Here is a 24,378-nt window from a genome sequence, read left to right as displayed (position 1 = left end):
TCCATTGACCTATTGTGGGGAGTGCCAGTCCACTTGCTGCCTATATATACATATATATATATCCTCTGAGCGATGTTAGATCTGTTGGGTCACTCAATTTGCTACCGGTAGTACTGAGGTTACTAAGCGGGTTAAACAGCTTTGGCCTCTTATCACCACTGATAAATAAAATAATTTATCTTGTTTAAAAGATACACGCATTATGCCGCGTATGAACATGGAAGAAATCTTGGTGATATGTTGGTCAGGGTTTATGTAACCAATTTGACTAAGGCTTTAGCACCCTCACACTTCTTGACTCACCCCGCTGGGTGTTATCGTTGTGTGGGGTGCACTACTTGTAGATCAATGCTCACAGGCAATGTTGTCAGTCACCCTCATATGGGTCGTAAATTGCCTATTAGATACCCATTAACATGCACCAATCTTTATGTTGTCTATATTCTGTCTTGCCCATGTGTCTTGTACTATGTGGGAAGGACAGAATGCCAGTTTAAAGAGTGGATGGCTAATCATTGCTCAGCTATTAAGCATGCATTAAGCTCTGGAACAAGTGATCAGCCAATTGCATGGCATTGTGTGAAGATGTAGCATAGTATAGCAAACTTTAAATCTAAAATAATCAACCACATTCTTGTTTCTGTCAGAGGGGTAGTAGGGGTAAAATACTTTTACAGGCTGAGTCCAGATGGATTTTTTTTATTGGACACCATTTCCCTTGGGGACTTAACTAACAGATGGGGTTACACTATTTTTTTTGATTGTCCCTTCTGTTCATTGCTCTTATCTAGCTCCTGCGTTATTCTGCTTAATACCTGGTAGAAATTTGTATCATTAAATATCTGCGATCAACTGTATATACTCATATTTTAAATTCCTTGTTATTGTAATAATTGTATGTTAATGGTTGAGTATTAATGCCAATATGATGCTCACAACTGTTTTTAACTTGTTTTTATTGTTTCTTTCAGTGTGGTTTTGTTTATGTATCACCATGGAAACCCCTGTGCCCAGGAAGTTCTGCGTCATTCCACCCGAGCTGGGCTGCGATGGCGGCCGCTGTCTGACACAAGATGCAGTGTCAAGTGGCAGCGCGGTCACTGACGTTACCAGCGCCTCCGTTGATACCGCCGGGCATGGACATGGGATTGTACGCTGAGACAGCACAGGTGAGATTGCTTCACTAGTGATTATTGTTAGGGGTGGATCTTTTTGGGTATTTAGCACTGTTTGTGCTTTGGTTGTTCCCTAAGGACGAGCTTACTGCTCGAAACATGTCAGAAACTATCTAAAAGCAATAACATTTTGCATTGAATATTGAAGTTCAAATTCTCGAGTGCTGCCTTATTGCCACAAATGATTATATATATATATATATATATCTAGAGAAATAAAGACGGGCGCTTCATAGTGCATAAATGTCGTTTTTTTTTGAAAATTTATTCAGACATATAAAAACATGAAACATAGGAATGGGTAAACGTACCAACGGTGGCGGTTCTTAATCACCGCGGTCAAACAGCTTATGAGTGGTGCATGCAAGCACCCACAGACTGGAGCCGGTTACCATCCGTTCCCGGACATACAGCAAAACAGCAAGTGGTGGTGTTCTCCTGTGCTAGGCCACGCCCCTAAGGGGCGTTTTGCTGTTTTGCTGTTTTGCTGTATGTCCGGGAACGGATGGTAACCGGCTCCAGTCTGTGGGTGCTTGCATGCACCACTCATAAGCTGTTTGACCGCGGTGATTAAGAACCGCCACCGTTGGTACGTTTACCCATTCCTATGTTTCATGTTTTTATATGTCTGAATAAATTTTCAAAAAAAAAACGACATTTATGCACTATGAAGCGCCCGTCTTTATTTCTCTAGAAATCTCTTACCTGCTGGATACAGGTTCATTTGCCCCATGAGAGACGGAGCAGCTGGGACCAATATCCTAAGTGCCTTTACAGACTATCCTAATTGAAGGATTGGACGATTTGTTGGACACTGCAAGGTTTTTCTGGACTTATTATTACAGCGCATTGTTCTTTTTCTTTTGCATATATATATATATATATATATATTTTTTTTTTTACATATATGCACACAGTATATACACACACTAATCATTATGGGCCTTATTCTAGTTCACTCTTTCTGACAAAATCCTTTTTTGATAGACAAAACCATGTGCACTGCAGGTGGGGAAGATCTTTCTTGTGCAGAGAGAATAAGATTTGGGTGGGGTTTTACTTCAAAGTGAGATCTATATTGCAGTGTAAAAATAAAGCAGTCAGTATTTACCCTGCACAGAAACAAAATAACTCACCCAAATCTAATTCTCTCTTCATATTTTACATCTGCCCCCTGCAGTGCACATGGTTTTGTCCATCTAAGAAGGATTTTGTCAGAAAGAGTGAACTAGAATAAGGCCCAAACTGAGGTGTTTATTTATTTTATTTTCATCACAATATAATGTATGTCACTATACTTTGACTGAGAAACTGTGCTAATATCTGGGGTCATGGAATCTGTGCTAGATGTTGTGGTAAGGCAAAAACATTTCCTGCCAAGTCCACAAAAACTGAAGTGTTGACAATACAGCTAGAGGCATTAGTTTATTACAGACATCTCCAAAACATCATGCCACCACAAGTTTTGCAAGTTAAAAATACATGTATTTTGACTTTGTAATAAGAATTGAAACTGACAAAGCAAAATCGAAAATAATCAAATAGAGCAACAATGACAGAAAACACAACAGCTGATGAAGCCATTGTCCGGATCTTAAAGAGAAATGAATCATCAATACACTACTATTATCATGTAAAATCAGATACGGAAAGGCAGATAATATAACTAAAAGAGATATTAATTTTATTAGTCCAATTACAGTACTGATTGCAAGAGCCTTGACACGGGCAGCATCATCTGTTATACAATTCTATAGATTGTAAGCTTGCGAGCAGGGCCCTCCTACATTTTGACAGTCTGTAAATACCCTGTTTGTTGTATCACTGTCTCCTTTATAAAGCGAAACGGAATATGCTGCGCTATATAAGAAACGGTACTTGTTTCCTAGCACGGCCACACCGATTTACATCGGGGTGGTCGTGTCGGAAAAATCGGGTCGATCGCATCGCATGCGATTTGGTCGCATGCGATGCGATCGTCGCGACCGACCGATTTTGGACACGATTTTTTTTTTTGAATTAAATGTTAATCGGGTCCCTGGGACCCGATTTTACATTGGATTCAATGTAAAATATTCCCAACCCCCCCAAATGTCACGGCGTACACCCCACCCCACGATAGACGCCAACCCGAAGCGTGGCGAGCGCAGCGAGCCCGCGAGGGGCGGCGGTGCGTGTCCTCCGACCTTTTCATTCCCCTACTATCCACGTCGGCGTGGAGTTGAGAATAGAATAGTGTGGCGAGCGCAGCGAGCCACCGAGCCCGAAGCGTGGCGAGCGCAGCGAGCCCCGCGAGGGGACGCGGATACCTTCACAGGTAAACGCGTCCCTTTCGCGGACTTCACAGGTGTCCGCGTCGCCACGGACACCTGTGAAGCCCGCGAGGGGACGCGTATAACTGTGAAGGTATCCGCGTCCCCTCGCCACACTATTCTATTCTCAACTCCACGCCGACGTGGATAGTAGGGGAATGAAAAGGTCGGAGGACGCGCACCGCCGCCCCTCGCGGGCTCGCTGCGCTCGCCACGCTTCGGGTTGGCGTCTATCGTGGGGTGACGACGGGGACATCTAAAATGTGAAATGGGTCATATTGGCCCATTTCACATTTTTTTAGGATTTCAATGTTAAAAAATCTTTTAACATTGAAGCCTATGTAAAAATCGGGGGCATCGCGTCGGGACCTATGTTAATGGTCCCGACCGACGCAATGCCCCCGATATTTTACCTTTCCCGACACGATTTCAATGTTAAAATATTTTTTAACATTGAAGCCTATGGGGAAATCGCGGGCATCGCGTCGGGACCATTGTTAATGGTCCCGACCGACGCGATGCCCCCGATATTTTGTCCTAGCCGGCCAAATGGACCTGATTTCAAAGGAAATCGGGTCCATCATATGGATCGTGTACCTTAACTAAAGGTACACGATCCATAAGATATGTGGCCGTGCTAGGAAACAAGTACCTAAGAAACTGTTAATAAATAAATAAATCTGTTGGATTAGATAGTGCTCAATCCTACTTGCATTGTTTTTATGTTTTATTTGCGAGGGGGTAGCCAAAAGAAATAGGAATTCATTTATAAAAAAAAGTGTATTTATTTGTATATTCTAAAACTTCAGTACCTTCAAAGTACTCTCCATTTGAATCAATACATTTGTCCAAATGCTTTTTCCATAGCTCAAAGCATTTTTTAAACTCATCGTTGTTGATGCCTTTCAGTATTTTTGTCATTTCACATCGTCAATATCAGGAAAACATTTTCCTTAAAGGTCTCTTTTCATCCAAAGAAATAAATGATAAAAAAGTTGCATGGGGCAAGATTGGGTGAATACTGTGGGGAGGCAAAGTTGTCATGTCATTTTTTATTAAAAAATACTTAACACTCAGGGCCAGATGTGCTAAGCTTGAAGCGTGATAAAATGGAGAGTGATAAACCACCAGCCAATCAGCTCCTATCCGTCATGTCACATGCTGTGTTTGAAAAATAACAGGTAGGAGATGATTGGTTGGTGGTTTATCCCTCTCCAAGGTTTAGTACATCCCGCCCTCTGGGAGTTACTCAGATCTGATCACTGGGCTGTGAATTCGCAGGTCAGCTGATTATTGATCGAATCTGCATGCATATGGATGCGCAATGCCATCCTGCAAGAAAATCCAGCTTCTCTTTTTTTAATTGCAAGCTGTTCGTAAGTTGATTTACAGGAAGCAGGCATTTTTGGGGTGGTAACCAGCAGTTTTCAGAGATTATCAAGGAAAACGCAGGCATGCTCAGAGGTTTTCAGGGAAGGCATGTGATGTCAGCTCTGGCCCCGATCAGCCGGTTTCAATCGCACTGCCCGAGAAGGTCCTGACTTATGCAGAGACGGTACACAATGGGCAAAACCATTCAGTGGTGAGTCTGCTTACAGTATGTATAAAACTCCGAAACAATGGGTCATAGATCTGAAAATCTTTCCTGGTCCCCATTTTAACTTGCACTAAGGGTTTTAAGAAGGTACAGAAGGGAGACATTTCGCAAATGAAGAAAAGTATTAGAACTCGAGGGCTTCCACTGAAACTAGAGGGAGGTAGGTTCAAGGGAAATTTAAGGTAAATTACTTTACAGAAAGGGTAGTTAATAAGTGGAATAGCCTCCCGTCAGAGGTCATAGAGGCCAAGGGCCAGATGTATCAAGCTTCAAGTGATAAATTGAAGAGTGATAAACAGCCAGCCAATCAGCTCCTGTCTGTTATTTTTCAAACCCAGCCTGTCACATGGCAGGTGGGAGCTGATTGGCTGGTTGTTTATCACTCTCCATTTTTTCACTTTTTGAAGCTTCATACATCTGGCCCCAATACAGGAGAACAATATGTTGTACTTGTGTATTATCACGGCCACAATCGCGGGCATCGTGTGCCTTAACTTTAAGGCACACGATGCGACGCGATGCCCACGATTTCCCCATAGGCTTCAATGTTAAAATATTTAACATTGAAGCCTATGCGATGGACCCGATTTGTCGTGTGCCTTAACTTTAAGGCACACAATGCGACGCGATGTCCACGATTTCCCCATAGGCTTCAATGTTAAAATATTTAACATTGAAGCCTATGCGATGGACCCGATTTGTCCATAGGCTTCAATGTTAAATTATTTTAACATTGAAACTGAGTCCATTTAACATAGTAAAAAATGGGAAAAGGCCGAATAAGGGCCATTTCTCATTGGCTATGGCCCCGTCATGTGTGTAAAAAATAATGGCCCCCCATTGTGGCCGCCACCCCCACAATTAACGCGAACCCGAAGCGTGGCGAGCGCAGCGAGCCCGAGAGGGGCGGCGGTGCGCGTCCTCCGACCTTTTTATTCCCCTACTATCCACGTCGGCGTGGAGTTGAGAATAAATTAGTGTGGCGAGCGCAGCGAGCCACCGAGTCCGAAGCGTGGCGAGCGCAGCGAGCCCTGCGAGGGGACGCTGATACCTGTGAAGCCCGCGAGGGGACGCAGGGATCTGTGAAGGTATCAGCGTCCGCTCGCCACGCTTCGGGCTCGGTGGCTCGCTGCGCTCGCCACACTAATTTATTCTCAACTCCACGCCGACGTGGATAGTAGGGGAATGAAAAGGTCGGAGGACGCGCACCGCCGCCCCTCGCGGGCTCGCTGCGCTCGCCACGCTTCGAGTTCGCGTTAATCGTGGGGGTGGCGGCCACAATGGGGGGCCATTATTTTTTACACACATGACGGGGCCATAGCCAATGAGAAATGGCCCTTATTGGCCCTTTTACCATTTTTTACTATGTTAAATGGACTCAGTTTCAATGTTAAAAAAATTTAACATTGAAGCCTATGGACACGATGGACCTGATTTCTCCATAGGCTTTAATGTTAAAATAATTTAACATTGAAGCCTATGGAGAAATTGGTTACATCGCGTCGGTCGCGTCGTGTGCGTTTTGGTATGCACCCGACGCGACCGACACGATTTTTTCCGACACGACCACCACGATAGAAATCGTAGTGGCCGTGCTGGGAAACAAGTACCCAATATGTCAATTCTTACAAAGAACTAAGGATCAAAAAAATGGTTGTGATTATACCTAAAGGACTAAGGAGGGGCACACTAGATGGGCAAAGTGGTTCTTATCTGCCATCAAATTCTATGTTACTGGCCTCTGGAAAAAAAAAACTAGAAACCTGGGAACTCATACTAATCTGTTTGGTCCCCGGCATATTTGCACCAGGAACCGATGTTTGAGATGTGCAGGGCTGCTGTGAGGTTGCCTTCGGGGACTTGCGTAGTCACCAAACCATTCACACATGCTAGACATCCATTAGTTCTCTCACCTGACGGGCATTGTTAAATGGCAAGAATCACCCCCTAATTTTTAAAGAAGCATACGGAAAGTATCCTTGTTCCTGTTACAAAAGTAAACACTGGGCCCTAGACCACACACCCTAACTAAATGTCATGAAAGGTGCTACCATGCTGAGACTTTTAGTGCCACACACAGAAATAATGCAAGTTTCAAGACCCAAAAACTGGCTTCCTGTCAGTCAAGCTCCAGCTACATTGTGTTAACAATCCTTACACATTTTCAATCAAAAATTCCCCTTGCACAATGCATATGTTACACATGTGCAGTCCTTCTATAAACACTCGATTTGTGAATTCTCTAATAAGCAGTCGATGCTGAATTAGGCAGAGTGCTATAAAGTGGTAAAATAAGCGGTACATTGTGATGCCCTAAAACAGCCCAGCCAAAAAAATTCAAGGTGCAACACCCCTCAAAGTCTTCCCATAACTGACAAACGATATACATATATTCAGGTCTTACTGTACCTAAAATAGTACACTCAATTGCAAAATGTATTAGAAAATAGGAATGTGCCAGCGCTGGCTGAATAATTAGAAAGACCAGACGGTATCTCCAAAAGTACAAATTTAATTATACATATATAAAAACAATCAAAAAAAATATAATAAACACATAAAATATTATTAAGAGCACAAGATGCTTGTCTGCTGTTGGGGAGCTCCACAAATGTGGAATATGGGATAAAAAGTTAGTGATATTACCATCTGTAGAATTCAGGTGTGAATGATAGATACACCAGAAAAGGGGTGATGCTGGAGTCCCGTATGAGTGGTTCCCTGTGTAGGGATGCAGTGGATTCTCCCTATTTGGCGTCTTCTCCTTTTCTGCTGGATAGTTAGGAACTTGGCTTGAGTCCCATAAATTTTTGTAATCCAATGGAGATGTTAGGAGGTAATGAAAAGCAGAAAAGGAGAAGACGCCAAATAGGGAGAATCCACTGCATCCCTACACAGGGAACCACTCATACGGGACTCCAGCATCACCCCTTTTCTGGTGTATCTATCATTCACACCTGAATTCTACAGATGGTAATATCACTAACTTTTTATCCCATATTCCACATTTGTGGAGCTCCCCAACAGCAGACAAGCATCTTGTGCTCTTAATAATATTTTATGTGTTTATTATATTTTTTTTGATTGTTTTTATATATGTATAATTAAATTTGTACTTTTGGAGATACCGTCTGGTCTTTCTAATTATTCAGCCAGCGCTGGCACATTCCTATTTCTTCTTTCAAACGTTTTTGGGTCTGACAACCCAGTGCCAGCAGCTGTTGATAGCGCACCACTCACTCCCCGTTTTGCAAAATGTATTAGTTTTTTTTAGTAATGTGTGGAGAGTGTACCTGCATGGTTTCTTTCTGCCTGTGTGACAAAACTACCCTGGAAGACTACCTTGTCATTTAAATGGCGAATGAAATCCTCCCACATCAACTAGTCAGACCTAAAGGTCCATAAACACTGGGCGATGTTGCCCAGCGTGTATGTGGACCGATGATGGCTGAAAAACGCTCCGTGAATACACAGTGAGGGACAAATGTAATAGAGGGTCTGAGAATCGGAAAGTGAGAGATTTTGGGAAAGTTTTTCTGATTTTTGTCAATCATCTACCTGGAAAAATGAACTTGGTTTTTCAGATTGCTACTTTAGAAAAATGGGAAAACTCTCCCAAAATCTCTCACTTTCTGATTCTCCACCCTATTACATTTGGCCCTGAGTGGTTTTTGGCCATTTTAGCGATTTTCTGGGGGGGGGGGACTTTCCATAGTGAGACGTTATGGAAAGCCGTCAACCTCGTTGCTCACCTGCTGGTAATACCAGCAGATGAGCATCTGGGCCAGCGATGATGCGGGAACACGATCAGCACTCACTGCTGCCCCAGACACACGGGGCAACTTTTGAGCTGAAAGCAGGTGAAACGAGCAAGCTAATCTGCTTTCAGCTCAAAGTTGCCCAGTGTGTATGGGCCATTAGGAGCACTCATCACTTAGCAACTGACCCATAAACCCAGAAGCTACTTTAGAAAACTTTTTAAAAAGCTGATGATCGCTTTGAACAGGATACAATGAGCTATTTGCAAATTCTTACAAGAACAGCTGATAACTCAGCCAAATCTAATTATCTCTGCACATTTTACATCTGCCCTCTTGCAGTGCACATGGTTTTGTCCATCTAAGAAGGATTTTGTCAGAAAGAGTGAACTAGAATAAGGCCCTTAGAGAGGCAGTACCCATTCTGCAGTCTAGAATTGTATTCTATTGGAAGCACAAAGGAAATGTTGGAATTAATAGTAGGCAATAATACATATTATACTTTTTTTTTTTTATACTATACTATGTGCTTTCTTCTAATGTTCAGCAAGGCTGCAAAAATGTTATGCAAAGCCTGCATGAACCGACATACAGACAAAAATGTAGTGATTCCCCCGGGGTATGTGATGTGGGCAAATCACTATATTAAAACCTAACACGCAAATCACACATAAAATGCATAGCCTCCTCCATTTCAGAAATGATGGGTGCATTGTATTAATGTAATTACTATCCATGGCCTGACTACTTCATAAATGCCAGAAAAATAGAATGAAACCCTCGCCTATGTAGATTGCCATGTGAAGCCATGTGTTTCCATTATTCATGCACCGAGCACAATGCACATGGGAAGAGAGAAAACAAAAGTCCCAGATGTTTCCCTGCAGCGTAGATCCAAGTATCCCTGAGCAACAATCAATATAATGTCAGGAAACACTTGGCCCACGCACACCAAGGCCAGGCATATATAGCTGGAAATAAATGACATGGGCTGTGCTAACACAAGCTAATTAGAAATGTCGATGATTCTTTGGCATATTACAGTACAAAGCATGCAAATTTCTGGAGGGTTTTAGGTTGAACCAACAAATGGGATGATTTCTCTGTCACTGCACTACACATTAGCCAATTTTCCTTCATTTTAAAATTTGCCTTCACACTATAGGTTCCCTTACACTAGGCGATATGCATGCGATTTGGTCACTTTCTTATGCAATTGCTGCAAACAATTGCTTTAAAAGCGTCCAAATCGCTTGTATTTAACAGCAAGTCTGATGCTATGCATGGTAATGTGTGCGCATTGGAGCCTGTGAGCCGCACCACCAGCAGGAGAGATCTGTCAGACTGGCTTGGCTGTGATCGCATGCAATATATCGGGTGCAAAATGCCGTCCGGAAACTCAAGTATAGGATCATGAGAAGTTGCCTAGTGTATGGCCAGCTTTAATTTTGATATGTCCACCTACAATGAGGATGTGATTTTCCCAAGGGTGGACAGCTTTCCATAGCGGGACGCTATGGAAAGCCGTCCACCCCTTCACTCATCTGCTGGTAATACCAGTATTAATGCGGGAGTGCGCATCAGTGTTTAAAGCTCATCGCTGCCCCATATACACTGGGTGGCTGAAGGGTTAATCAGCCATCTTGTTTCTATTGAGGGGTTAATCAGCCATCTTGTTTCTCTGTGTCTGTCCCTGCTGATTTCAAGGTGGTTATATCCTGGCTCTTTTCCAGTACTCGCTGCTATCATAAACTTTGTTACTTTCCTTAGACACTGTACATTCTGTGCTTTCTCATAACTAATGAATACTACACAAAGGCGATGTATAAGCCACCCCACAAAGACACTGCTATTTCCCTACCTCTGCACCAAATATTAACCAATCATGTAATTGAACCAACGTCGTTTGTTGTGTATAAATATGTTGTTTTCGTCATCATTAAATCAGAGTTCAACCTTGTATCTGTGGTCCTCGTTACTGGTCATATCATATGAGGTTACACTCTCACGGAGCTCTAAGGGGTCTTCACACTGAGGTCAAATAAGGTAATTAATATATGAGGAAATCGATACATCGGCGCATGATCGATTTCCCAACAGAGCTGGGGGCTCGGCCACCGGGATGCGAGGTTCATTCCTACACAGATGTCATAAAGATTTTACAGTCTGCCTGAATCTGTTGTGAGGTTACGGACATACTCGATCCTGAACCTGTGACACCATGCCTGGGGTATGTTGAATGTCTTATATAGAAGTTAGAGTCTTCTATCATAGAAGTTAAAGTCTTCTATTTTTGTGCACATAACCTGATCTGGGATCAGATGCCGTACTTGGAGTACGAAGGAGACCTGGGGTCTTTAGTCTATTTTTGTGCACATAACCTGATCTGGGATCAGATGCCGTACTTGGAGTACGAAGGAGACCTGGGGTCTTTAGTCTAAATAGTACCTCACTTTGAACGCCCATTCTTTATTGGCCAATTGTCTTTATTGTATTGTCTTAAAGTATAAGTTTTTCTTTCATTCAATATCCCTGTGTGATTGGTGAGTATACACACTCGTGATATCTGTATTTCCTTGTAAACCGTGCGGCTGGTAAGTTCACGCACAATAACTTCACCATTTGTCTAATCTGACTACTGTATGCCAATAGACTTGCGGACTTTATGCTCTCCTTCTCGGAGTAACGCAATGTGAGGCTTCACATACAGTTCTCAGCAACAAAACCACTGGACTCTATCCACTGTCACGTAGACAGTCTGTGGTTTCCACTAACAAAATCATTATACATTTAAAAATTTTATGAGATGTCTAAAGTGAATACATAATTCTAAAAGTGAACAGACAAAGACTAACTCTCGCAGATTGCCGCTATAGGTGTACCTGCCTTTCTGTGACAGCGCCCCTAGTCTGTAAACTTTGAATTTTTCACGCTCTCATATTATAGTCATATATGTCACATCCTAGAACACCACAAATAGGAACTTGTTTAGATTGCCAGTGTAGTATAGTACTCTGGTACCATAACCCTGAAAGAGACGATAGTATCTGCCAATAGTGAACTTATAAGGTTCAAATCTACACTCACGTCCCTGTCTAACGGTACTGTTGTAGAGGCGGTCCTTGTATTAGGCTGCCATCTGCGCACAGACGTTATTCAAAAATACATTGATACACAATCATACCCCGACATGGGTGGAAATAATAGTAAGAATAAAACAGTCTATCCACCCCCATTACCTAGTGAAATATGTAAGGAGTATGTTGCCCACAAATTATTACCTTGTTAATCCATGAGGTGGACAATATAATAGATGGGACTGGAATCAAGTCCCCAGTATTAATACCCCGATCCCTGCAATATAGTAAACAGCTGCAGACTATCCCCTTAACAAAGCACAGGAGATAACTGACATGTGGAATGAAATCACCGTACACCAGTTCAGCTTTGAAAGATCTATTTTCTGTTGAGCTCTCAGGGTGTACGGCGGATTCCTGCTAGGCTTCTGTGTCTTTGCTGGAAGAGGGGGGTTTGAGGGGGAAGCTGCAGTATTGGTCTCTCTCTCCCTAACACTGAACATCGCTGCCTATTGCAGTTTCATGTAAACAGAAACAGTGACAAATTTCTGGAAAAGATTCAAGAAGTGTTGAACCAAGGAAGCAGGTCTGCCGCTTCTGCATAATGATAATTTACTTGTTTCTACTTTCATTAATAATCTGCTGCCGGACCTCTGATACAGTAAAGGATTTTGAAAAACATTTGTGTGGAGGGGAAGCAGCAGGTTGTTTTGAAGTTAAAAGAAACACTGTCACACCATCACATACCCCGTTCACACGCTTCCAAAATCAAAACAATCCTAGGAGACAGAATAAACCATTCCGTCCTCCTAGAGACATACTACCTCAGAGGGCTCCTGCGGGACCCCCACCCAACAGACAGACAAGCTGCTATAATTATGAAACGGATAGCCATTAGGCTAGAGACTGTACGTTCCCTTCAAACAAACCCCGACAGGTCAGTAACCCCATACAGCCCAGTCAACCCAGACCAAGAGACAACCCCAGATTTCAGATTGACTGGCAGGGACTGACCTTAAAGGGCCATGACATAGGAAAACATGAATTTACTGTAATACCTGACTGCCCAATCAATTTGCTAGGCAGAGATCTTCTCTCTGTGCTAGAAATCATAATTAGTCCATCAGAAGCAGGAAAGGGAATTGATGTTTCATCACCACACTTGCTCATGACTGACAGTTCTGACCCAAACACAGAATTAGACACTGTAAATCCTCAGATATGGTCAACAGGACCTCAGATAATAAACTAATTAATTGTTCTGTAGATAGTACCAGATGTAAACTCACTCATCTCAGCAATCCCTGCAAACGCAACCCACTTTAGTGTCATAGACTTGAAAAATGCATTTTTTTAGCATTCCTATAGACACAGAGACCCAATTACTCTTTGCTTTTTCATTTGAAGGTAAACAATTAACCTGGTGTCGTTTACCCCAAGGCTATATTGACTCTCCAGTGGTCTATAGCATAGTCCTCCAAGCCACATTGGCTCCCTGGCACCCCCCCCATGGTTCTGTCCTGCTACAGTATGCAGATGATCTGCTTCTCTGTAGTACCACCGAGGAGGCCAGCCGGTTAGATGTTATCAGAATGTGGACACAAGGTGTCAAAAGCTAAACTGCAATGGTGTAAAACAAATGTCAATTACCTGGGTTTTGTACTCTCTGAGGGAGAAAGGAAAATCAGTCCACAACGCATACAGTCTGTATTGGGCCTGGTCACCCCAACTACCCAGAAGGATATGTTGTCTTTCTTGGGTATGGTAAGTTACTGCAGACAGTGGATTTCTGATTGTTCCTACTATGATAATATCTTGAGACAATGCACACTCAAAGACAAACCCAAGGTTATACAATGGTCAGATGAAATGTATTCTGCATTTAAAAAATTGAAAGAAATGTTAGTACAGAGTCCCGCGCTTGGTCTCCCGGACTATATGTTATCATTTCACTTGTTTGCAAGGGACACATGTACAACTATGGCGGGTGTACTGACCCAACTTCACGGAGGCAAAATGCGCCCTGTCGCATTTTTTTTCAAAAGTAATGCCTGTCACTGTGCAAGGAATGCCAGCTTGTCTTCGAGCACTGGCTGCCTGTGCAATGGTTGTTGAGATGTCCACATCACTTACATTAGGACATCCTACTGTGTTACATACCACACATAATGTCCTCTCCATCCTCAAAGGTCTACACACACAACACATGTCTGCCCAAAGACTCAGCGGCTATGAAGTACTCCTACTAGGGAATCCTTCTCTCACTGTAAAATACGCAACAAACTCAGAAGGACCTGTCCCTGTACTAAACGCACTTTTAGGTCTTAAAGGACCTGACGACGAGGCGCCGCCTCAACATGACTGTACTCTGACAATTGACTCAGAAACTTCACCCAGACAAGACATGTCGACTGTGCCTATCCCCGATGCCGACATAATATTTGTTGACGGCTCCTGCAGCCGTCCCAATGACAACACGTACCAGGCAGGATATGCAGTGGTTAAACTTCCAAACACCACCCTTGAAGCAAAGACAGTCCCCTTACAGTCAGCACAAGCTGCAGAACTCATTGCACTCACTCGAGCTTGTCACACTTACAAAAAACAAACCTGTCACAATTTACACAGACTCCAAATACGCTTACGGAGTTGTTCAGGCAACGCCGAGGCTTCACTGGCGCTGATGGGAAAGGCATATCACATGCGCAACTCATCACAGATCTCTTACACGCAATTACATTACCATCTCAAATTGCCATCCTTCATTGTAAAGCACACACTGGAGGAAAGGATGACATCAGCAAAGGCAACGCTCTCGCTGATACCGCTGCTAAACGTGCTGCCACTACAGCAACATATAACCTCACTCTTGCTGTCATCTCGCCTCCTTCGCTAGATGATACATACCTACTGACAGAATTACAGGCTGCTGCCTCTAATTCAGATCTATCAGATTGGACATATCCAATACTGCAGAAGAATCCACGGACTGGATTAATCTGCAAAGAGGGGAAACCATGTATACCCCAAACCAGTGCATCATTGTTCATAGTACATTACCACGGAGTAGGACACCATAGTATAGTAACAACTACTTTACTCCTCTCCAATGATTTCTACATTACTAATGCCAAAGAACTTGTAAAACAGTACATCAGTAGATGTATAGTGTGTCTTAGAAACAACCCAAACAACCCAAATAAAGCAAGACACCAACATCTAGAATACCCAACCACACCATTCACACATCTTCAAATAGATTTTACACATATCAATAATGCAGGAAGCTTATCCCACTAAATCAGAAGATGCAAAAACAGTAGCCCGCATACTCACGCGAGAGATCATTCCGCGCTGAGGATGCCCGCTCCGAATCAATAGCGATAAAGGTTCAGCCTTCACAGCCAAAGTCACAGCAGAACTAGTCAAAGCACTGCAAATAGAATGGAAGTTTCACATTCCATATCACCCACAGAGAATGACTCCACAAAAGACTCTAGGTTACTCCCCCTTTGAAGTACCGATGGGCAGACCTTTCCCCACTCCCTGGGCAAAGAACCCTTTAGTTACCACAGAAGGAGACTTAGAAATAATAAGAGAAGAGTATGTCAGATCCCTAATACAGAAACTTAATGAAGTTGAACAAAATGTTATCTTTAAGAATCCTTCTCATCCACAGATACCCACTCACCCATTCAGGGTTGGAGACAAGGTCGTAGTGAAAGTGTTGCCGAGAAACAAGCACCCCGGAGACTTCACCTACGGACCAGAGACAGAAGTGGTCGCAGTCACCAGGACGGCTGTCCTCACCGACGAAGGACCAACGTGGATCCATTGCATCTAGAGTGAAGAAAATTCCACCTCCACCACACGTCAACACAGAGGTCGACACCGATCCCGAGACTGACACAGACGGGACGAGAGAGGTAATAACGGGGGCCAGTGGCTCTGACCTCCAACCTGGAGAAGACCTGCCGGCTGGAGGTGACGAGGAATCAGGGGTACAACATTCTGAAGCCAAGGACGACGCTACAGGATATGACTCCCCCCACCTTAGCCCTAGTGATTTTATTCGGGCTTGTTCTTTATAACTGTTTTGCTGAAGTTGATATTACTCAAAATGATGGACGCTTTACCTTCTGGTATAATTCTTCTAGCACGACTGTCGCTACTTTTATATTTTCTTATTGTGATATTGTATCTTGTTCAAACAATCAAGGCGGGAATCGAGGAGAACCACCGCTACCATGGCTGTGTAACATCCACCACACACCACACGCTGTAAGTCACGTATATATCTGTATCACTAGTACTTACTGGGGAGATTCTTGCAACTCATGGGGGGCTGTTGGGTGGAACACTAGAGCAGATACCACTGCCTTTGATATCAGCCAAGACTGGGGATATTACCCCGATGTTGGCATCCATAAATGGTCCAATGGTCGATCCTTACTAACCCGTATGTCCCTACGAAAAAAGGGCACTTGCAATAGCCAATTTATCATTAACCTAGAAAACCCAGCCCCCGGCGATGCCGGACTATATGTCATGGGTAAATATCAATCAGGAGAAAGCGGGGGCCCAAGGGGAAGATTCCATTTAAAAGACATGTATGATAACCCAGAATACACCGCCCTCAAAACCACTGTAAAACCTAAAACACCATCATCATTCTTTAAACCACATGTCACTACTTTTAATGATATGTTAGCCATTGATAATCCCACGTATGAAGATACCATGTCTATGGAAACAGGTTTCTCTGATGTAAACTATTGGTTAGAATGGATGAAGTATAATGCCCGCAAGGTTAATCAAACTGATTGCTATGTGTGTGGAAAGTCCAGACCCCATTTAGGTACTGTACCCATACACATACCACCTGAACAGGATAAATGCTTTTTTAGTTTATACACTGACACTGTAATAGAAGAAGCCAAATGTGAACAATGGAAAAAGGAATACCCCATTATGACAAAGAATACCAACCCTGGTAGTACTATAACTATTTACCCCGGTAATTACACTTGTTATTTCTCTAATAGTACTGATCAAAATGTTGTACAATTGAAATTATTTCCTGATGGGTATTGTGCTGAAAGAAGACATATCACCATACCCACCATGAAGAAATCTTTGGGAGATATCTATTTTATCTGTGGAGATATGAAATTGAGGACAAAACTAAATAGCCCTTGGAAAGGAGAATGTGCCCTGGCAAAGATTATTATGCCCATTCACATCCTCCCAGCCAACCTTCCTCAACCTCCTCCCACAGGTAACACAAACACACACTCTAGAGCTAGGAGAGATGCCCCCAAGGAAAGTTTCGATCCACATATATATATCGATACTATTGGTGTCCCTCGGGGAGTTCCAGATGAATTTAAGGCTCGAGATGAAGTCGCTGCTGGCTTTGAGTCTCTAATTCCCCAAGTGACAATCAATAAGAACGTGGACTGGATAAATTATATATATTATAATCAGCAGCGTTTTGTTAATGATACTAGAGATGCTTTAAAAGGTATTGCTGAACAGTTGGAAGCTACATCACAAATGACATTTCAGAATCGTATGGCTTTAGATATGATGCTTGCCGAGAAAGGAGGAACCTGCGTGTACATAGGTAAGGTTGATGGATGCTGTACTTATATCCCAGACAACACAGGTCCTAATGGGAAAACTACCCTAGCTATTAAACATCTAGAAGATTTATCCATCGAACTCAAGAAGAACTCAGGTGTCACGGACCCCTGGAGTAGCTGGTTTGGATGGTTAAATGATTGGAAACACGCACTAACACAAATAGGCATGTTTATTCTCATTATAATTATTGTACTTATGATAGTAGGATATTGTGTCTTTCCCATATGTAAGAAGATTGGTTCCAAGTACCTGGATAATGTAACACCTGCTATGTACACTGATCTCGCCAAAAGCCTTCCCTCACCAGAAGATTATAGTGAATATGTTAAAATCCATCGTACCAAACAAGATGCCATCTACAAGAATCAAATTGTCTAAAAAGGACATTGATTCTAAGAGGGGATTGAAGGGTTAATCAGCCATCTTGTTTCTATTGAGGGGTTAATCAGCCATCTTGTTTCTCTGTGTCTGTCCCTGCTGATTTCAAGGTGGTTATATCCTGGCTCTTTTCCAGTACTCGCTGCTATCATAAACTTTGTTACTTTCCTTAGACACTGTACATTCTGTGCTTTCTCATAACTAATGAATACTACACAAAGGCGATGTATAAGCCACCCCACAAAGACACTGCTATTTCCCTACCTCTGCACCAAATATTAACCAATCATGTAATTGAACCAACGTCGTTTGTTGTGTATAAATATGTTGTTTTCGTCATCATTAAATCAGAGTTCAACCTTGTATCTGTGGTCCTCGTTACTGGTCATATCATATGAGGTTACACTCTCACGGAGCTCTAAGGGGTCTTCACACTGAGGTCAAATAAGGTAATTAATATATGAGGAAATCGATACATCGGCGCATGATCGATTTCCCAACAGTGGCTTCTGAGATGAAAGCAGCTCAAACGAGTAAACTAAACTGCTTTCCGCTTAGTCACCCAGTGCGTATGGGCCTTAACAGTACTCTATCTGCTACCAGCCAGTATCACCAGGAGCTGAGCTTTATGACATGCTGTGGCAATGCATTTTCAGAAAGCAGGTTGATAAGCAAAGAAAATCTATGTTATGAACTGGGCTTAATACAAATACCACATACCCTTTAAACAAATAAAAAGAAAAATAATAAAAAAAAATCCACAATTCACATAATGTAATTTTAGCAGTTATTAAGTAAATAAGCAGAACCTGTTGTGCCTTATGGGCATGTTCAGGCAAGTTAGATTTTGTTTAATGTTTTGATCAAATCATGTAGAAAGCTGGAGTGGAGTGTGAAGAGATGTGTACAGCATCTCACTGCCAAGATAAAATTAATAAAAAAAAAATGTATATCTATTATATTCTAGAAGGTGCTAAATAAATAAGTAGAATCTGATTGGTTGCCCATAGCAACATCCCATCTTCAATACAACTCCCAAGTCTGAGGAACCTAAAGTTGGGAGGTATGGTATTGGGTCATTCCATGATATAAACAAAGGAAGAAAAAAGAAACTCGGGTGGGGTGCACTCTTAATCCCCAATCTACAATTGCTCAGCTGCTCGAAAAAGTTTTTTTATATAATTTTTTCTATGCCAAGTGAAAAATCTATTTTTTTATATTTTTTTATATTTGTTTAAATTATTTTTAAATTATTTTTAAATTTATTTATTTTGTATTATGTGCTTTAAAAACCTACAATGCAAAAAAGTTTGTCTTGTATGAAGATATATAGTATATCAATCAAATTTTATTTGTTTATAACTAAACGTATCTCTACTCGGGGGTGCACCACTGACCATCACACTTCTTAAAGCCACAGCCCTGGGCATAGGCTGGTAGGTGATGTGAGATAAGATTATTTTTCGTCAATTATAGTCAGTTCTTTCTCCAATCTCCCTATCTCTTTAAACCCATTATTCCCATTTTAGTGCAGGCTCCTCCCACCCAACTCCTTTTTCAGTCATTCCATGATAACAAACTACTTTTTTTTTATATTGAGTAATTTTTATTAATTTTTTGAAAAAGAACAGAACAACAGAACATTACATTTTGACTAAAAAGATCACGTGAAATATATTTTTGAGTATATGTTTTGAATATTTTGTGCAAAGTAAATGTTGTTTGTTTGGTACATGATATGCTTTAAGTTCGATGCAAAGGTTGTCATGAAAACAAACGTTACTTGAAAAGACCATTTTCATGGAATTACCCTATTGTCTAGTGCAACTCCATTTGTTGAAAACTACCAATAATTAAAATTTCCCAGGTCTCCCTGCAGAATCACAAATGAAGTAATTAGCTCCATTTGTGGATTTTTAAAAATGGGTCTGGGAGTAATGAGTGCACCTGTGCAGCAGCTAGGTGGTCTGGAAAATGTGAACTGTTGCTAGCTATTCAGGATTGGAGTTGGCTACTCCTGAATTAGTGCATACTTACCTACCCCCCTTGAATGGCCAGGAGGGTCCCAGAAATTGGGCCCCGGAAGGGTGGGCAAGCATCCCGAATTTAGCCGGAACCCCATATCAGCCCCCTCCCCCCCCCCCCCCGCACTCCTTCTCTCTGCTGGTCAAATACCGTAATTTGCGGCTCTATGGGGAGGGGCTAAAATTATGTAAACTGCATCATTTAGTACCACCCCTTCCCCAAAGAGCTGCAAATCAAGGTATTTACATTAAAGGGGGTGGGGAGATGTGTTACGCTGCCTCTCTACAGATTTTTTAAGGTGACCTTGAAAAAAGCTGTAGAGACAGCGAAACGCATCAGTGTTAAGGAGGGTCACCTACCATCATCTCCCTCTGGTCCTACCATTCCAACCAAATCTACCAACGACACCTGGTCATCTTTCACCGATCCATTGCTCCCTAGAGAGGATACACCACGGGCATAATCTAAATGGCCATTGATTTTCCTCCAGCAGTAACTCTCAACTCCATCTTGCTGGACAGTACTGTACTATCGTGAGGACTATTGGAAAAGACCCTAGTGAACCCTCCAGCGGTGATAAATTTGCCAACTTAATATGTGAAACTGCATATGAGGACCAACCACTAAATTGCAAACGGAGGGACCTACTATACAAAAATTTGTGTGACCACTACTATATGTGACTTCTACCTTTCACTGCCTACTTTATTAAGGAAAAGTTAATTTTAGTTTTTCATTATACATTTTTTGTCATTTTATTGTGAATATGAGTAATAAAACTGCTATACATTTTAATACAAACCATCCCACTACTAATGACTTTTATTATTATATACAGTATATATAACTATTTCATCGCTGCTTCAGTTTGCTAATGCATTGTTGTACATCTGGCCCCAATCAGTCTGTTGTAAGTCATGGGCTATGCACAGAATGCTCACACTGGAATACTCATTCGATGGTGAGTGAATTGCGGATGGATTTGCAGCTAATCAACAACCTACAATATTTTCACTAGCCATTTGCAGCCTTGCACATGGCGGGCATTCCACTCTGATAGCAGTTCTCTGCAAATTAGCAACATGCTTTTCCTACTATGGGTTGTGTTAATAATGTACCAAACAATTTAGTAACATCATATTGCCTCAGTCAGAGTAAGATATTAATGTATGTTACTACCAAATGCCAATAGCCAAATAGCCACCACTATTATATATAACTAAATAAAGAAACATATACACAATAGAAAAGACACACCACTGGTGTGCAGGACTAAAACTAAACTTCAAACATAGCCAATATGTCAGGGATAGACAAGTAAGAAATGAATGAAAGAGAAGCCAGTAATGATCTGCAGACATTGATTCCTTAACCCCTTCCCGCCGCAGCCTGTTTTTGCCTTCCTGACAGAGCCCTTTTTTTCAAATCTGACAGGTATCACTTAAGTGGGGATAACTTTTTTTTGCTTTTACTTATCCCAATGATTTTGAGATTGTTTTCTCGTGACACATTGTACTTCAAGTTAGTGGTAAATTTTGGTCGATACAGTCTGTGTTTTTTTGTGAAAAATACCAAAATGTCGTAAAAAAATTGAAAATTTAGCAATTTGCAAAATGTTAAATTTTCTGCTTGTGAGACAAATAATCATACCACTCAAAATAGTTAATAACTAACAAAGACCATATGTCTACTTTATGTTGCCATCATTATTTCAACCTCCTTTTAATTTTTTTGGACACTAGGAGGCTTACAATATGAATAGCAAATTCTCAAATTTTCAAGAAAATTTCAAACACTGATTTTTTTAGGGACCAGTTCAGTTCTGATGTGACTTTGAGGGACTTGTATGTGAGACACCCCCATAAATGATGCCATTTCAAAAACTGCACCCCTCACAGTATTCAAAACAGCATTTTGGAAGTTTGTTAACCCTTTAGGTGTTTCACAGGAATTAAAACAAAGTGTAGGTGAAATTTCAAAATTTCATTTTTTTTGCAGATTTTCAATTTTAATACATTTTTTTAAGGAACACAGTAGATTTTACTAGAGAAATGTGACTAAAAATTGATTCCCCCAATTCTTTTGTTTTCATAAATATCCTATATGTGGCCCTAGTGTACACGTTGACCAAACCACAGGCTTCATAATAGAAGGAGCACCTACTTGATTTTGGAGCCTCCTTTTTATGAGATTATTTTTTAGGCACCATGTAGGTTTCTAGGCACCATAAGATGCTAAAAGTTAGGAACCCCCCCACAAGTGACCCCAGTTTGCAAACTACACCCCTCAGGGAATTCATCTAGGGGTATAGTGTACATTTCAAACCCCCAGGGGTTTCACCAATTTTGGTACAACTGGGCTGTGAAAATGAAAAATTAAATTTTTTTACACAAAAATGCAGTTCTGGCTCAAAATTTTTCATTTTTACAAGGAATGAAGGAGACAAAGCACCCCAAAATCTGTGCCCCAATTTCTCCCGAGTACGGCAATGCCTCATATGTGACCAAAAAATACCATTTGGGTGCATGGCAGGACTCAGAAGGGAAGGAGTGATTTTTGGATTTTGCAGCACAGATTCTGGTGGAATGAATGGTGGGTGCTATGTTGCATTAGCAAGACCCCCGAAGCACCAATACAGTGGAACCCCCCCACAAGTGACCTCATTTTGCAAACTACTCCCCTCAGGGAATTCATCTAGGGGTATAGTGTACATTTCAAACCCCCAGGGGTTTCACCAATTGTGGTACAACTGGGCTGTGAAAATGAAAAATTAAATTTTTTTACACAAAAATGCAGTTCTGGCTCAAAATTTTTCATTTTCACAAGGAATGAAGGAGACAAAGCACCCCAAAATCTGTGCCCCAATTTCTCCCGAGTACGGCAATGCCTCATATGTGACCAAAAAATACCATTTGGGTGCATGGCAGGACTCAGAAGGGAAGGAGTGATTTTTGGATTTTGCAGCACAGATTCTGGTGGAATGAATGGTGGGTGCTATGTCGCATTAGCAAGACCCCCGAAGCACCAATACAGTGGAACCCCCCCACAAGTGACCCCATTTTGCAAACTACACCCCTCAGGGAATTCATCTAGGGGTATAGTGTACATTTCAAACCCCCAGGGGTTTCACCAATTGTGGTACAACTGGGCTGTGAAAATGAAAAATTACATTTTTTACACAAAAATGCAGTTCTGGCTCAAAATTTTTCATTTTCACAAGGAATGAAGGAGACAAAGCACCCCAAAATCTGTGCCCCAATTTCTCCCGAGTACGGCAATGCCTCATATGTGACCAAAAAATACCATTTGGGTGCATGGCAGGACTCAGAAGGGAAGGAGTGATATTTGGATTTTGCAGCACACATTCTGGTGGAATGAATGGTGGGTGCTATGTTGCATTAGCAAGACCCCCGAAGCACCAATACAGTGGAACCCCCCCCACAAGTGACCCCATTTTGCAAACTACACCCCTCAGGGAATTCATCTAGGGGTATAGTGTACATTTCAAACCCCCAGGGGTTTCACCAATTGTGGTACAACTGGGCTGTGAAAATGAAAAATTACATTTTTTACACAAAAATGCAGTTCTGGCTCAAAATTTTTCATTTTCACAAGGAATGAAGGAGACAAAGCACCCCAAAATCTGTGCCCCAATTTCTTCCGAGTACCGCAATGCCTCATATGTGACCAAAAAATACCATTTGGGTGCATGGCAGGAATCAGAAGGGAAGGAGTGATTTTTGGATTTTGCAGCACAGATTCTGGTGGAATGAATGGTGGGTGCTATGTTGCATTAGCAAGACCCCCGAAGCACCAATACAGTGGAACCCCCCCACAAGTGACCCCATTTTGCAAACTACACCCCTCAGGGAATTCATCTAGGGGTATAGTGTACATTTCAAACCCCCAGGGGTTTCACCAATTGTGGTACAACTGGGCTGTGAAAATGAAAAATTACATTTTTTTTATACAAAAATGCAGTTCGGGCTCAAAATTTTTCATTTTCACAAGGAATGAAGGAGACAAAGCACCCCAAAATCTGTGCCCCAATTTCTTCCGAGTACCGCAATGCCTCATATGTGACCAAAAAATACCATTTGGGTGCATGGCAGGACTCAGAAGGGAAGGAGTGATTTTTGGATTTTGCAGCACAGATTCTGGTGGAATGAATGGTGGGTGCTATGTTGCATTAGCAAGACCCCCGAAGCACCAATACAGTGGAACCCCCCCACAAGTGACCCCATTTTGCAAACTACACCCCTCAGGGAATTCATCTAGGGGTATAGTGTACATTTCAAACCCCCAGGGGTTTCACCAATTGTGGTACAACTGGGCTGTGAAAATGAAAAATTACATTTTTTTTACACAAAAATGCAGTTCGGGCTCAAAATTTTTCATTTTCACAAGGAA

General features: G+C 41.9%; 2 protein-coding genes across 5 annotated transcripts in view; one reads left to right on the top strand and one right to left on the bottom strand.

Moving 5' to 3' along the window:
* The window catches only part of MOB1B (MOB kinase activator 1B), a 103,191-nt gene that overhangs the window by 46,800 nt on the left and 32,013 nt on the right, over positions 1–24,378 (bottom strand). The window lies entirely within an intron of this gene.
* On the top strand, positions 10,461–18,306 carry LOC146062432 (uncharacterized). Its single transcript, XM_083174579.1, has 2 exons — positions 10,461–10,888; positions 15,599–18,306. Exon 2 carries the CDS (start codon positions 15,958–15,960, stop codon positions 17,941–17,943), a length of 1,986 nt encoding a protein of 661 aa, XP_083030705.1. The 5' UTR covers positions 10,461–10,888; positions 15,599–15,957; the 3' UTR covers positions 17,944–18,306.

Source organism: Crinia signifera, chromosome 1 (genome assembly GCF_055691185.1).
Source record: "Crinia signifera chromosome 1, ASM5569118v1, whole genome shotgun sequence".
Classification (NCBI taxonomy): domain Eukaryota; kingdom Metazoa; phylum Chordata; class Amphibia; order Anura; family Myobatrachidae; genus Crinia; species Crinia signifera.
The sequence above is the reverse complement of the archived record's forward strand: the minus strand, read 5'-3'. Positions and strand labels throughout refer to the sequence as shown.